At 50.8% G+C, this 14,818-nt stretch overlaps 1 protein-coding gene and 1 long non-coding RNA gene across 2 annotated transcripts; both read left to right on the forward strand.

Moving 5' to 3' along the window:
* Positions 1 to 3,449: 3,449 nt before the first annotated feature.
* Positions 3,450 to 4,105, forward strand: LOC123089025 (uncharacterized). Its single transcript, XR_006442222.1, has 3 exons — positions 3,450 to 3,531; positions 3,629 to 3,742; positions 3,846 to 4,105. It is a non-coding gene; the product is annotated as an uncharacterized lncRNA (long non-coding RNA).
* Positions 4,106 to 4,143: 38 nt separating this feature from the next.
* Positions 4,144 to 5,029, forward strand: LOC123077922 (uncharacterized). Its single transcript, XM_044500287.1, has 3 exons — positions 4,144 to 4,195; positions 4,293 to 4,409; positions 4,674 to 5,029. Exons 1-3 carry the CDS (start codon positions 4,144 to 4,146, stop codon positions 5,027 to 5,029), a joined length of 525 nt encoding a protein of 174 aa, XP_044356222.1.
* The last annotated feature ends 9,789 nt before the right edge of the window (positions 5,030 to 14,818 follow it).

Below are 14,818 nucleotides of genomic sequence, written 5' to 3' on the forward strand. Positions count from 1 at the left end.
TTCCAATAAACGAGTGAAAAGCTATACTAAAACGAAAAACAGATCGGAAATCGTGATCAGAAATAATCGCGGAAAATCCGAGAAAAAGAAAAACGGACGAACAGGCTAACGAACGAACGTTCGCTGTCTGCGAAAAAAAACAAAAACCGTTCGTTAAAACGAACGTACGGACGAACGTCCGCTAACTAAACTAAACCGAAACATAAATAGATCTAGGGTTTTTATTTAACAAAATCGAACGAAAAACCGGCGGAAAAACCGAACAGTTTTCTGAGGAAAACCGCCGGCGGCGGGGCGGCGGCTACCTCCGACGAGGGGGCGGCAGGGTCCGCCGGGTGGGGCGGCGGTGGTCTGGCAACGAGGCGGCGGCGTCTGACGGTCGGCGGCGTCGGGCGTGGCGACGGGGTTCGGCGGCGATGGCGGTCGACGGCGGCGACGCGGGCGACGACGGCGGCTGCTGCTCGCAGAGGCGCGGCGGCGGCGGCGGTGGGGCTAGGGTTTTGGCGCGGGGCGGCTGGGCTGACGGGCTCGGGGCGACGCCTTATAAAGGCCCGGCCAGATGGAGTCCTGGCCGAACACGGCCCAAAGTCTGTTCGCGTTTTTTTAAATACTTTCGCGCAGAAAAACAAGTAAAAGAAATACTAAACAGACTCCAAAAATCACGAAATAAATTTTCTCCGGCTTCTAAAATCAATCCGGACAAGATGAACATTTATTTGGGGCCTAAATGTACTTTTGAAAAACGCACATTTTTCCTAAATTCAAATAAAATAGCCAAAAACTCCGAAATAAAATCTTATTTGATTTTTATTATCAAATCCTCAATATTTCTTTATTTTGGGAAAGTCATTTTATTCCCTCTCTCGTATTTTTGTAATAGAAATAATTGAAGAAAACATAAATAAAATCAAATGATCCTATTTTCAAATTTTGAGAAAACTCGAATATGAAAATAACGAAATCTTCAACTCTCTCTGTGGGTTCTTGTGTTGCGTAGAATTTCTAGGATCGAGCCAAAATGCAAGAAATATGATATGCAATGATGATCTAATGTATAACATTCCAAATTAAAAATTTGAGATGTTACACCCACATGGTGCAGCATCTTTTTGGACCTCACTTTTTTGGTTCCCCGCATACAGTAAGCCTGCATAGCACGGTTCTTAAAGCACTCCTGGGCCTGGCCCATTGGGAACGGCCGAATCGGCAGTTTCGCGAGAGCCAGGCCCGAGGGATGTAGCAAGGCGCGCGTGGGTGGCTCTCTGGAGACATGTGTCTCGAGTTAATCCTCCTCTCTCTCCCTAATCCTCAATCCCCTCTCTCTCCCTCCATGGCCCGCTTGTTCTTCTCCTCCGCGGCTAGTGCCACCCGCAGCTCGCCGCTGACCCGCTGCAGGTCGTGGTCGAAGCGGCCCCTCAGCTTGGCGGCAGCGACGGCGACTGCGCTGGCCTCGACCAAGCCTTCGCCGGCAACGAGCAGGGTGGAAAGATGGTGCAGATCCATGTCGAGTCTGTGCAGACCGCCGTCCCGACGCGCGTCGCGTTGGACCTCGGGCGGACGCTGCCCATCACCGTGACCGGGCCGCTGATCGCGGCCACGGAGCTGCCGCACCGGTTCCGTGCGGTGCTCTACTACTGCGACCGGCTGGAGTGCGAGGCAATGGCGCAGCTGGAGCAGGCCGCATGGGTTCAGGAGGCGCACAGCACGGCGCCGGCTGACCACCCGAAGATGGCAGAGCTGGAGGCGGGCGGATGTGGCTGGTGCCGCGATGTCGGATGCCAGTGCGGCCGGGGGCAGAGCATCGGCGAGGCGACCCGACGTAGTGAAGCCTGCGACCAGCATGGACGCGGCCGGGCACAACGGCAACGCGAGCGGGGCCGGCGTGCGGGTGAGCGGAGCCAGACGCGGGGATCCGGCTGGGCGTGATGGCAGCGCAGGCGGAGCCGGCGCATCATGCGTGGAGGCGGAGGCGGGTTGGGGCAGAGGGCTGGGACGGCGCGGACACGCGCGCGAGGCGCAGAGGAGCGAAGCGGCCCTTGGGGGCGGCACCGGTGACGGCCGGGGAAGCGACGCGGGAGCCGGCCAGAGGCAGCTCGAAGCCGGCCGGGCCGAGCTCGCGTAGGAGGCATAGGCCGAGTGGCGCGGGAGCCGGAGCTGGTGAGGACTCGGCAGCGGCCGGGTGCACGACGGGGCGAGCCGAACACGGCGCGGCAGGCAGAGACGGCGTAGCTGCGCGGCGAGCTGGCCCACCGTCGGGCACGCAGACGCGGATGCGGAGCAACAGTCGGTCGGGACGACACGAGCGCACAGAGGGCTGTCAGGCGGGGCTCGGTCGTCTCGCCTAGTCCCGTCTCCGGCTCCCGCGTGGCACGGCCACGACAACAAGCCGGGCGCGGCCACGGCCACGACAGCGAGTCGGGCGCGTCCACAGTCGCCGAGAGCTGGTGGTAGGCACGATGGGGAGTGGAAGCTCCGGCGTGCTCAAAGCATTTGACGAAATGTCAAGCCCAACCTGATGGCTGTTAAATTTGGGGTCCGAATAACTGCCACACGTGTGGCGTCGATAGGAACCCGCCCGCACGCCTCGTGCGGCATAGACGGGGATCGGCCCGCACGACCACGTCCGAGCGCACAAAAGCACGGCCCGCACGTCCGGTGTGTGGCAACCCCGCCCGCACTGCCCCGTCCGGGCCAGAAGACCGGCTGCCCGCACGACCCAGCCGATCCACGCCTCCGATCCATCCCCTCTCTCGTACGCCGCCATCGTCCCCCACCTCTCGAACCCCGACATCCGTCGCCGGCCATCCCTGGTTGCCATGGCAACCAGGGCAGATCCGTAGGGCGCTCCGACCCCAAACCACACCCTAACCCTTCCCATCCCCAGCCGCCCACTCCAATCCAGCCCTCCAGACACGATCAACTAAAACCAGGTGAAAAATCTCGATCTCGTCCTTCCCTCTCATCCTTAAGGCTGAAAATCTCCCGATCTTGTACTGGGTCCATACTATAGGGGTAGAACACTGCATGGTTCGGTGTATATTCGCAATTGCCAGGCAGAATACACCAGATCTGCCATGTACTACGTTTGAGGTTAACTTAGGTGCCTAGTTTAGGCACTTAAGTAGTTGGGTATGAAATGGATGAGTAGGAATCCCTAAAAAAGGGCAGGAAGGACGATTTTTTGAATGAAGAGGGTGGGAAAAAATAATTGCCACTTGTGTGTAACGACAGTTGCCGCTTGTGTATGATGACAATTGCCACCTATTTTGACCTGTTGCTTGCCATCCCTATCTTCCATGTGCAAGCAGCAGAAGAATACAATTCTTGTGGATTATTGATGCCTTTTTGATCATCCAGTGATTGAGAACATGTCGGAAAAGAATCGAGACGCGGAAAGGATGAATCGCGAAGGTGGCGCTGATGCTTGGGGTTCTAAAAGGCCAAAAACACCGCCTTGGGATGCAGCAGAGTATAGTCAACTCATCTCTGCAGGGCCGTTGCTGCCACTACTAGAATAGTATGCAGGCGTAGGTATGATGCGTGGTAACAAAAAGAAGAGAACAGTTGCCAACTTTGCAACGATGAAGATGACATTCTACTTATGTCCTACACTCCCATTTTTTTGCAGGTTCTTATGACCAAAACACTCTCAGGGGGGCCCCATGGCAAGTTCAGTCACAAGGCGCTAACACTGACATATTTACGGGCAACCAACCTCAACTAGCTAGTATGGCTAATCAAGGTAATGCAAAACCAAAAAAAACACATACTGCTGTGGACGTGAAAAATGGACATGCAAAAAAACTGGCAAGAGGACTCACGAGTTATCACGGGTGAAAATGCAGGGCCTTCATGCAGCACGTGGCATCAGCCAGCACCCATGTACCTGCCATCGACGTCATACACAGGTCAGTCCATAAAAAAAGTGAAGTTGCGGATGTTCAATTAGCAGAAGGGGCATAGTTGGCAGCTCCAAATTGCCATGACTGGACTTCTACAATTGCCATGAATTTAAAACTACATTTGCCATCCCTGGACAACTGTTGTTGCCATCAGTGGACACTTGCAGTTGCCATGGAGAAACAACTGCAGTTGCCATGCCAGAGCAACTACAATTGCCATGTCATCGCAACTGCAGTTGCAATGGAGGAACAACTGCGGTTGCCATGCCGATGCAACTATAGTTGCCATGCCAGTAAAACCGCAGTTGCCACATCAGGGGCGACTGCAGTTGTCGTGCTAGCACAAACTGCAAATTGCCATGAATTGACCAACCACTACTATGCTTACAGCGTATTACGCTGGTGGTGACACGGCAATCGTCCCATGGCAAGCTTCACAAATTGCAGGTGGAGCACGACATTTTGGTGTCACAGACCACACAAGATGGCCAAATGCAGCACAACAAGGTAAGGAAAAAAATGAACCACAAAAAACATCACTACATTTGTTGTTTGTAGTTTTTTGTAGGCAAAACAATAGTTGCCATGTTTGTTGAACAGTACCTGCCATGACTGGACAGCTACAGCTGCCACACATGTCCACACGCAGTCTCACGGCTTGCTGTTTGAAAAAATGTCGTGCCAAATCAATCGAAGATGGTGTGATCCGTTGTGATACACATCTTATTCAACCAAAAAATCTTACTCTCGTGCTTGTTTTTTCTATTACAGAACCTACAACTACAGTGAACAGCGGTGCGGGGACATCTACTGCGGGGAGCTCTGAGCGCACGGAAGACGCGTTCCACCAGCCAGCAGACTGTCATGCCGCAAACAATTTCGAGTCAGAGTCGGGAATGGCAATCATTCCAGCAATGCCGACGAGCACCCCTTTGAACACAAGCACTAGCAACACTCGAGTAGATGGAACTGCCGCCGATACTGAAGCGAATGATGAAACTGACGACGACGCACAAGAGGATGAAGATGGTGGGCAATCCGAGATTTGGATCGTTCGCAGAAGCAAAGGAATACTACCAGGCATACGCAAAGTTCCATGGATTTGCGGTCAACACCGAGTACCATAGGAAAATTAAGAAAACTAATGAGTACGGCAAAGGTGAGATGAGGTGCCACAAGGCACGGAGGAACAAGAAGGGGAAAGGTGTTGCGCCTGTCGTTCCGGAACGAAAGAGAGGCATCATTCTCAAGACGGGGTGCCCTGTCCGGTGTAAGCTAAACGTAGATGGAGCAACATGGGTGGTCAATGAGTATTTTGACGAGCACAACCACAAACTCATAAAGAAGTTCGACCTGGTGAAATTTCTGACCGCCCACAAAGGGTTCACCCCCGTCGAAAGGAAATTCGTAAAGCTGCTACATGATTGTAACGTCGGTCCATCAAGAATGGTACAGATACTATCTCTCATCCACAGCAAAAAGGGGACTCTGAGTAGCATGCCGTACATACCAGCTGACGTCACAAACCTACAGGCCAAGTACCGTAGAGAGAGCAAGTTGGCAGACATAGAGGCCACAATAGCCTACTTCGATGCGAAAGCAAAGGAAGATCCAGATTTCTTCTACAGGATAAGGTTGGACGATGAGGACCGTGTCAGGATGTATTGGGTGGATGGTGCTGCAAGGAGAGCCTACAAACATTTCCGAGATTGCATTTCATTCGACGCGACGTACCTCACCAATATGTACGAGATGCCATGCGCTCCGTTCATAGGAATAAATAATCACAATCAGTCGTTGCAGTTCGGATGCGGCCTCGTCCGGAACGAAGACACAGATGGGTACGTTTGGCTGTTCAAGACCTTCTTGGAGTGCATGGATGGACTTGCTCCGATGAACATAATAACGGACCAAGATTTCAGCATGCGTGCAGGCATAGAGGAGGTCTTTCCGTTGGCAGTGCATAGGAACTGCAGGTGGCACATTATAAAGAAGGCTGAGGAGACGCTAGGACCGTTCTTTGCCGACCGTCCAGAGCTGCACAAGGCATTCGAGCTGTGCGTGGACCACAGCTTGACGGTGGAGGAGTTTGAAAGGAGCTGGATGGCCATGACTGAAACACATCAAGTCCAGGATAATGAGACTCTTGTTAGCCTGTGGGAGAAGCGAATGTACTGGGTGCCGGCCTACTTCATGCAGTGCTTCTTCCCCTTTCTGCAGACTACGCAGCGCAGCGAGGGGTTCAATGCTGTTTTAAAGCGGTACATCAGCCCTGGCAACTCATTGCTGCAGTTTGCCAAGCAGTACACAGCTTTGCAACAAAAAATTCTGGGATCTGAGCTACAGCAAGAAGCGACCACAGCCCTAAAGCAGCCAAAATTGCTAACGTATTTACCGATGGAGAGGCAAATGAGCAAGATATACACCAACAAGATCTTTAACAAGTAAGTCAGTTGCATTACAGTCTTATTTGCATAAAAAGCACCAAGTCAGTAGGGGCCTTATAGAGTGCAATGCAGTTGCCATGACATGCATGTAACGCCCCAGTTATACTTTCCATATTTGTATCCAACTCTTGCCGTCTCCGGCGCTAAGTTATATTTATTTCTCGGGTTTGGGTCTTTGTCTTCGTGTGTGTTGTTTTCGTTTTCATGCATCTCATATCAGGTCATCACGTGCATTGCATTTGCATACATGTTCACCTCATGCATTCGAGCATTTTCCCCGTTGTCCGTTTTGCATTCCGGCGTTTCGTTCTCCTCCGGTGGTCATTTCTACCTTTCTTTCTTGTGTGGGGTTTAAACATTTCCGGATTGGACCGAGTCTTGCCAAGCGGTCTTGGTTTACTACCGGTAGACCGCCTGTCAAGTTTCGGGTCATTTGGACTTCGTTTGATACCCCAACGGTTAACCGAGGGACCGAAAAGGCCTCGTGTGTGTTGCAGCCCAACACCCCCCAAATTTGGCCCAAAACCCACCAAACTCTGCTCCATGTCCTAGAGCGTTCGATCACGATCGTGTGGGCGAAAACCGCACCTCATTTGGACTCTCCTAGCTCCCTCTATGCCTATATATACACCCCTCCGTTTTCGGATCTCTCCCTCTCCCCGAAACCCTAAAAAAAAAAAGATTTCCTTCCTCCGCCGCCGACGGACGTGTCCGGATCGGACCGGACACCGTCCGCCCCGCCGCCGTCCCGGCCACCGGACGCCGCCCCGCCGGCCGTCGTCCCCGCCTTCGCCGGCGTCGCCTCGGGAGGCGCGCCCCGACCCGGCTGCTACAGTGCCCGAACCCTAGATCTGAGATCTAAACCGAGGGTTGACTTTTTCCCTCTCCCTCTAATTTTTATGCATTCTTTGACTGCTTGTATCTCCGCAACCGAAACTCCGTTTTGGGCATATAATATATCAAAATCTTCGTCTCGACATGTACATCATTTCATTCCATTGCATAATTTGCATTTGAGGTCATCTTGATACCCAAAATGCTGTGAGAAGGAGGCTTCGTGAGTTAAATTGCAGATCCGTTAGTTCATCATGCACTTTTGTCATTTTTGCTATATTTAATTCGTGCATGATATGCCTGTGCCCCTTTGGGATGTTTTGTGAAGCATTTTGTCTTCTTTCCAGAGGTGCCACCCATGCATTTTTAGGATGTGTGTGTTGTCTTGTGCAAGCTTGCGAAGAGAGGTACCTGAGATTGCAGATTTCAGGGACTTAGTGATTTTCACTAAGTCTGGGATATTTTAGTTCATGATGCCATATGTCCAGCTTGTTTCCTAGTGATCCGTGCCTCTTTTGAGGATGATCAGTAAGGGAGTTTTGATATTTATGTCATGCTCTATCCATCCATGTCTTTGTTGGCATTTGTGGAGTGCTCTAGGTTGACTCAATCGAGCTCAAATTTTGCTTCGTTGTTAATCTGGGCAGATCGTCAACTTGTTTGCGATTTCGCCGATGCTACCGTTAGTGTTCCATGCATGCTATGCCTTCGTTCTTGCCATGTGTAGCTAGCACTTTGTGCCTTCTTGCTGGTTATATGCTTCCCTTGCCATGACTTGCACCGTAGTGAGTGCATCGAGCTCGTTTACATGCCTTCGTGAGTTAGATTTCAGCATGTCTCAGTTTTCACTAAGTCTGAAAACTGATTGTGTTCGAGCGATGTTCGTGAGCTCGGTAGAGTATTTTGTGAACCCTTTTGGCCCCAGGTCACTTTGGGTGTTTTTTAAAGCTTGTTGAGTAGCTCCATGCCATGTTCTTACTTGTCATGTTCAGGTTTTCTATCATGTTGTTTTGCTGCTCCGAAGAGGGCTTCGTGATCTGAAATTTCAGACTAGTGTTAATTTCACTAAGTCTGAAATCTGTTTTGCATTTGCGTTTTAGCCATGCTTGTTTGAACCTCTTAATGGATGAATTTGCCTGTGGCTCAGTGCTAGTGTTTTGTCGACCATCTTGTGTACTTCACTGCCATGTATTTTGTTTTCATGTTTGGTGGCTGTAGCATGTTCATTCCGTTGCATTTAGATGCCTACTTGCTGTAAGTCGCATACCGGTGTCGTATCTTAAAACGCTTGCCATTTCCAAACCGTAGCTCCGATTCCTATGATCTTTATATCGTTTTCGAGCGATTTCATCCCCTCTATCCAGTGGCACACTTGGTTTTCCAAGTTGATGCCAGGTTCATGCTTTTCCTGTCATATCTTGCATTTTGCATCCCGCATTGCATCCCGCATAGCATATCGTCATTTCATCATATTGCTTGGTCTTGCCCGTGGTTGATTGTATCCTTGTTGCTTGTTTGTCTTGTTGGGTAGAGCCGGGAGACGAGTTCGCTACCGAGGAGCCCGTTGAGTTTGCTTGTGAGGATCCAGTCAACTCTGACAACTGTGCAGGCAAGATGATCATACCCTCGAAATCACTACTATCTTTGCTATGCTAGTTTGCTCGCTCTTTTGCTTTGCCAATGCTACGATGCCTACCTTTTGCTTGTCAGCCTCCCAATTGCCATGTTAAACCTCTAACCCACCATTGTCCTAGCAAACCGTTGATTGGCTATGTTACCGCTTTGCTCAGCCCTTCTTATAGCGTTGTTAGTTGCAGGTGAAGATTGGAGCCGTTCCTTGTTGGAACATTTATATTCTTGTTGGGATATCATTATATTGCTATGTTATCTTAATGCATCTATATACTTGGTAAAGGGTGGAAGGCTGGGCCTCTCGCCTAGTGTTTTGTTCCACTCTTGCCGCCCTAGTTTCCGTCATACCGGTGTTATGTTCCCGGATAGTGCGTCCCTTACGCGGTTGGGCTATAATGGGAACCCCTTGATAGTTCGCCTTGATTAAAGCTTTTCCAGCAATGCCCAACATTGGTCTTACCATTTGCCACCTAGCCCCTTTTCCCTTGGGTTTCCGGAGCCCGAGGGTCATCTTATTTTAGCCCCCCACGGGCCAGTGCTCCTCTGAGTGTTGGTCCGAACTAGAGCCCTGTGCAGCGCCACCTCGGGGAAACTCAAGGTTTGGTTTTAGTTGTACGGATTGCTCATCTGAGTGTGCCCTGAGAAAGAGATATGTGCAGCTCCTATCGGGATTTGTCGGCACATTCGGGCGGTGTTGCTGGACTTGTTTTAACCTGTCGAATCATCTTGTTGTACCGAGATACCGAGTCTGATCGGTGTGTCTTGGGTGGAGGTCTATTCCTTCGTTGACCGTGAGAGCTTGTTATGGGCTAAGTTGGGACCCCCCTGCAGGGATTGATCTTTCGAAAGCCGTGCCCGCGGTTATGGGCGGATGGGAATTTGTTAATGTCCGGTTGTAGATGACTTGAACGAAACTTAATTAAAATGAATCAATCGTGTGTGTTACCGTGATGGCCCCTTCTCGGCGGAGTCCGGGAAGTGGACACGGTGTTGGAGTTATGCTTGCGCAGGATGTTCCTTTAGCTTCTCGCTCGTGCTTCGCCTTCTCTTCTCGCTCTCTTTTGCGTATAAGTTAGCCACCACATATGCTAGTCGCTTGCTGCAGCTCCACATATATTTGCCTTATCCATTCCTATGAGCTTAAATAGTTTTGATCGCGTGGGTGTGAGATTGCTGAGTCCCTGTGGCTCACAGATACTACAACTCCAGATGCAGGTCCAGGTGATTCCGCTCCAGTTGACGATTACGAGCTCAGGTGGGAGTTCGACGAGGACTCTCAGCGATACTATGTGTCTTTTCCGGATGATCAGTAGTGGTGCCTAGTTGGGGTTATCGATTCAGGACCTTGTCGCATGTTGGGGGTCTTTTCTATTTTGGCGCCGTAGTCGGGCCATGAGTGTTTGTTTGTTGGATGTTATTTATGTACTCTGATGTGACGTGGCGAGTGTAAGCCAACTATGTTATCTCCCCCTTTTATTATGTATTGCATGGGATGTTGTAATGATTGCCTGACTTGCGACATTGCTTTCAATGCGGTTATGCCTCTAAGTCGTGCCTCGACACGTGGGAGCTATAGAGTTTCCCCGAGGTGGCGCTGCACAGGGCTCTAGTTCGGACCAACACTCAGAGGAGCACTGGCCCGTGGGGGCTAAAATAAGATGACCCTCGGGCTCCGGAAACCCAAGGGAAAAGGGGCTAGGTGGCAAATGGTAAGACCAATGTTGGGCATTGCTGGAAAAGCTTTAATCAAGGCGAACTATCAAGGGGTTCCCATTATAACCCAACCGCGTAAGGGACGCAACAATCCGGGAACATAACACCGATATGACGGAAACTAGGGCGGCAAGAGTGGAACAAAACACTAGGCGAGAGGCCGAGCCTTCCACCCTTTACCAAGTATATAGATGCATTAAGATAACATAGCAATATAATGATATCCCAACAAGAATATAAATGTTCCAACAAGGAACGGCTCCAATCTTCACCTGCAACTAACAACGCTATAAGAAGGGCTGAGCAAAGCGGTAACATAGCCAATCAACGGTTTGCTAGGACAATGGTGGGTTAGAGGTTTAACATGGCAATTGGGAGGCTGACAAGCAAAAGGTAGGCATCGTAGCAGTGGCAAAGCAAAAGAGCGAGCAGACTAGCATAGCAAAGATAGTAGTGATTTCGAGGGTATGATCATCTTGCCTGCACAGTTGTCAGAGTTGACTGGATCCTCACAAGCAAACTCAACGGGCTCCTCGGTAGCAAACTCGTCTCCCGGCTCTACCCAACAAGACAAACAAGCAACAAGGATACAATCAACCACGGGCAAGAACAAGCAATACGATGAAATGACGATATGCTATGCGGGATGCGATGCGGGATGCAAGATGCAAGATATGACAGGAAATGCATGAACCTGGCATCAACTTGGAAAACCAAGTGTGCCACTGGATAGAGGGGATGAAATCGCTTGAAAACGATATAAAGATCATTGGAATCGGAGTTACGGTTTGGAAATGGCAAGCGTTTTAAGATACGACACCGGTATGCGACTAACAGCAAGTAGGCATCTAAATGCAACGAAATGAACATGCTACAGCCACCAAACAAGAAAACAAAATACATGGCAGTGAAGTACACAAGATGGTCGACAAAACACTAGCACTGAGCCACAGGCAAATTCATCCATTAAGAGGTTCAAACAAGCATGGCTAAAACGCAAATGCAAAACAGATTTCAGACTTAGTGAAACTAACACTAGTCTGAAATTTCAGATCACGAAGCTCTCTTCGGAGCAGCAAAACAACATGATAGGAAACCTGAACATGACAAGTAAGAACATGGCATGGACCTACTCAACAAGCTTAATAAAACACCCAAAGTGACCTGGGGCCAAAAGGGTTCACAAAGTACTCTACCGAGCTCACGAACATCGCTCGAACACAATCAGTTTTCAGACTTAGTGAAAACTGAGACATGCTGAAATCTAACTCACGAAGGCATGTAAACGAGCTCGATGCACTCACTACGGTGCAAGTCATGGCAAGGGAAGCATATAACCAGCAAGAAGGCACAAAGTGCTAGCTACACATGGCAAGAACGAAGGCATAGCATGCATGGAACACTAACGGTAGCATCGGCGAAATCGCAAACAAGTTGACGATCTGCCCAGATTAACAACGAAGCAAAAGTTGAGCTCGATTGAGTCAACCTAGAGCACTCCACAAATGCCAACAAAGACATGGATGGATAGAGCATGACATAAATATCAAAACTCCCTTACTGATCATCCTCAAAAGAGGCACGGATCACTAGGAAACAAGCTGGACATATGGCATCATGAACTAAAATATCCCAGACTTAGTGAAAATCACTAAGTCCCTGAAATCTGCAATCTCAGGTACCTCTCTTCGCAAGCTTGCACAAGACAACACACACATCCTAAAAATGCATGGGTGGCACCTCTGGAAAGAAGACAAAATGCTTCACAATACATCCCAAAGGGGCACAGGCATATCATGCACGAATTAAATATAGCAAAAATGACAAAAGTGCAAGATGAACTAACGGATCTGCAATTTAACTCACGAAGCCTCCTTCTCACAGCATTTTGGGTATCAAGATGACCTCAAATGCAAATTATGCAATGGAATGAAATGATGTACATGTCGAGACGAAGATTTTGATATATTATATGCCCAAAACGGAGTTTCGGTTGCGGAGATACAAGCAGTCAAAGAATGCATAAAAATTAGAGGGAGAGGGAAAAAGTCAACCCTCGGTTTAGATCTCAGATCTAGGGTTCGGGCACTGTAGCAGCCGGGTCGGGGCGCGCCTCCCGAGGCGACGCCGGCGAAGGCGGGGACGACGGCCGGCGGGGCGGCGTCCGGTGGCCGGGACGGCGGCGCCGGGCGGTGGCGGAGCCGCGACCACCGGAGATGGCAGCGGGGCGGAGCGGGGTCGGGCGCGGCGGCCCGCGGCGACGCGGCGACGAACTCCGGTCGGGGGCGCGGCGGCCCGCGGCGGCGGCGGCCACCGGCGCCGGAGGTGGCGGCGGCGGACGTAGGAGGAGGCGGCGGGGAGACTGCGGGCCGGGGAGGGCCCTTCGTGGGCCTGGCGGGCCCCGGGCGTCGGCGGTGAACTGGGGACCCGAGGCGCCACTTGGCGGCTCGCGGTTGGCTGGCGGCGGCGGGGCGGACGGTGTCCGGTCCGATCCGGACACGTCCGTCGGCGGCGGAGGAAGGAAATCTTTTTTTTTTTAGGGTTTCGGGGAGAGGGAGAGATCCGAAAACGGAGGGGTGTATATATAGGCATAGAGGGAGCTAGGAGAGTCCAAATGAGGTGCGGTTTTCGCCCACACGATCGTGATCGAACGCTCTAGGACATGGAGCAGAGTTTGGTGGGTTTTGGGCCAAATTTGGGGGGTGTTGGGCTGCAACACACACGAGGCCTTTTCGGTCCCTCGGTTAACCGTTGGAGTATCAAACGAAGTCCAAATGACCCGAAACTTGACAGGCAGTCTACCGGTAGTAAACCAAGGCCGCTTGGCAAGACTCGGTCCAATCCGGAAATGTTTAAACCCCACACAAGAAAGAAAGGTAGAAATGACCACCGGAGGAGAACGAAACGCCGGAATGCAAAACGGACAACGGGGAAAATGCTCGAATGCATGAGATGAACATGTATGCAAATGCAATGCACGTGATGACATGATAAGGGATGCACGAAAAAGAAAACAACACACGGAGACAAAGACCCAAACCCGAGAAATAAATATAACTTAGCGCCGGAGACGGCAAGAGTTGGATACAAATATGGAAAGTTACATCTGGGGCGTTACAACACTCCACCACTACGAAAAGATCTCGTCCCGAGATCTAGGACTGAAAGAACTCCGGGTACTCAGAACGGAGGTGATCCTCGCGTTCCCAGGTAGCTTCACGGTCGGAATGGTGTGACCACTTGACTTTGAGAAATTTGATTGACTTGTTGCGAGTCTTGCGTTCAGTCTCTTCGAGAATAGCAACTGGGTGCTCACGATAGGAGAGATCTTCTTGGAGCTCAATGTCCTCGAAGTTGACGGTGCGGTCAGGAGTCTTGAAGCACTTTCGAAGCTGAGAGACATGGAACACATCATGAACATTTGCAAAGTTTGAAGGAAGCTCGAGTTGATAGGCGAGGTCGCCTCTCTTGGTGACAATCTTGAAAGGTCCCACGTATCTAGGGGCAAGCATTTTGAATGCAGCAACGTCAGGCCTGAAGATTTCGTCAAGTTCGCTTCTTTCCAGCTCAAAGATCAGGCTGCAGAGTGGTTCCAGCAGTACAAGGATTCCAGAGGTGGACGTCTGATCACTTGGGACGATTTCCGTCAAGATTTCCGCGCTCATCACATCCCTCAAAGTGTGGTTGAGAGTAAGCGTCAGGAATTCCGCAATCTGAAGCAAGGCTCTTTGTCTGTCTATGACTACAACAAGTTGTTCCAGAAGCTCGCCCGTTTTGCCAAGCAGGATGTTCCTGATGAGAAGAGTATGATCTATCAGTTCAGGGGTGGTCTTCGTGAGGAAATTCAGCTCGCTCTTGTCCTCTTTGAGCCGTTGAGATACGATGAGTTCTACAACATGGCACTGAAGCAAGAGGCTGCTCAGATGAGATGTGATGCTTCCAGGAAGCGTGCCAGAGATGTTACTCCGTCTTCCTCTACTCAAGTGGTCAAGCAGCAGAAGTATTGGCTTCCTCCTCCTCCGTTCCGTCAGCCGTATCAGCAGAAGAGCAAAGGTGGCAGTGGTTTCTCCCACCCACCCAACCCAGGCTTTCAGAACAAGGCTTCGTCTCAAGCTCCAAGATCGAGTGCTCCGTATCACCGTCCGCTTTCAGAGGTCACGTGCAACAAGTGCCAACAGAAGGGTCACAATGCCAACAAGTGTACCAACCAGAGGCGTCTTCCTCCTCCTCCTCCTGTCAGATCGGCAAGTACAGCTGTGGTCAAGCACAATCCCAAGCATGCCAAGGTCA

The sequence above is a fragment of the Triticum aestivum genome, chromosome 1B (assembly GCF_018294505.1).
Source record: "Triticum aestivum cultivar Chinese Spring chromosome 1B, IWGSC CS RefSeq v2.1, whole genome shotgun sequence".
NCBI classification, from domain to species: domain Eukaryota; kingdom Viridiplantae; phylum Streptophyta; class Magnoliopsida; order Poales; family Poaceae; genus Triticum; species Triticum aestivum.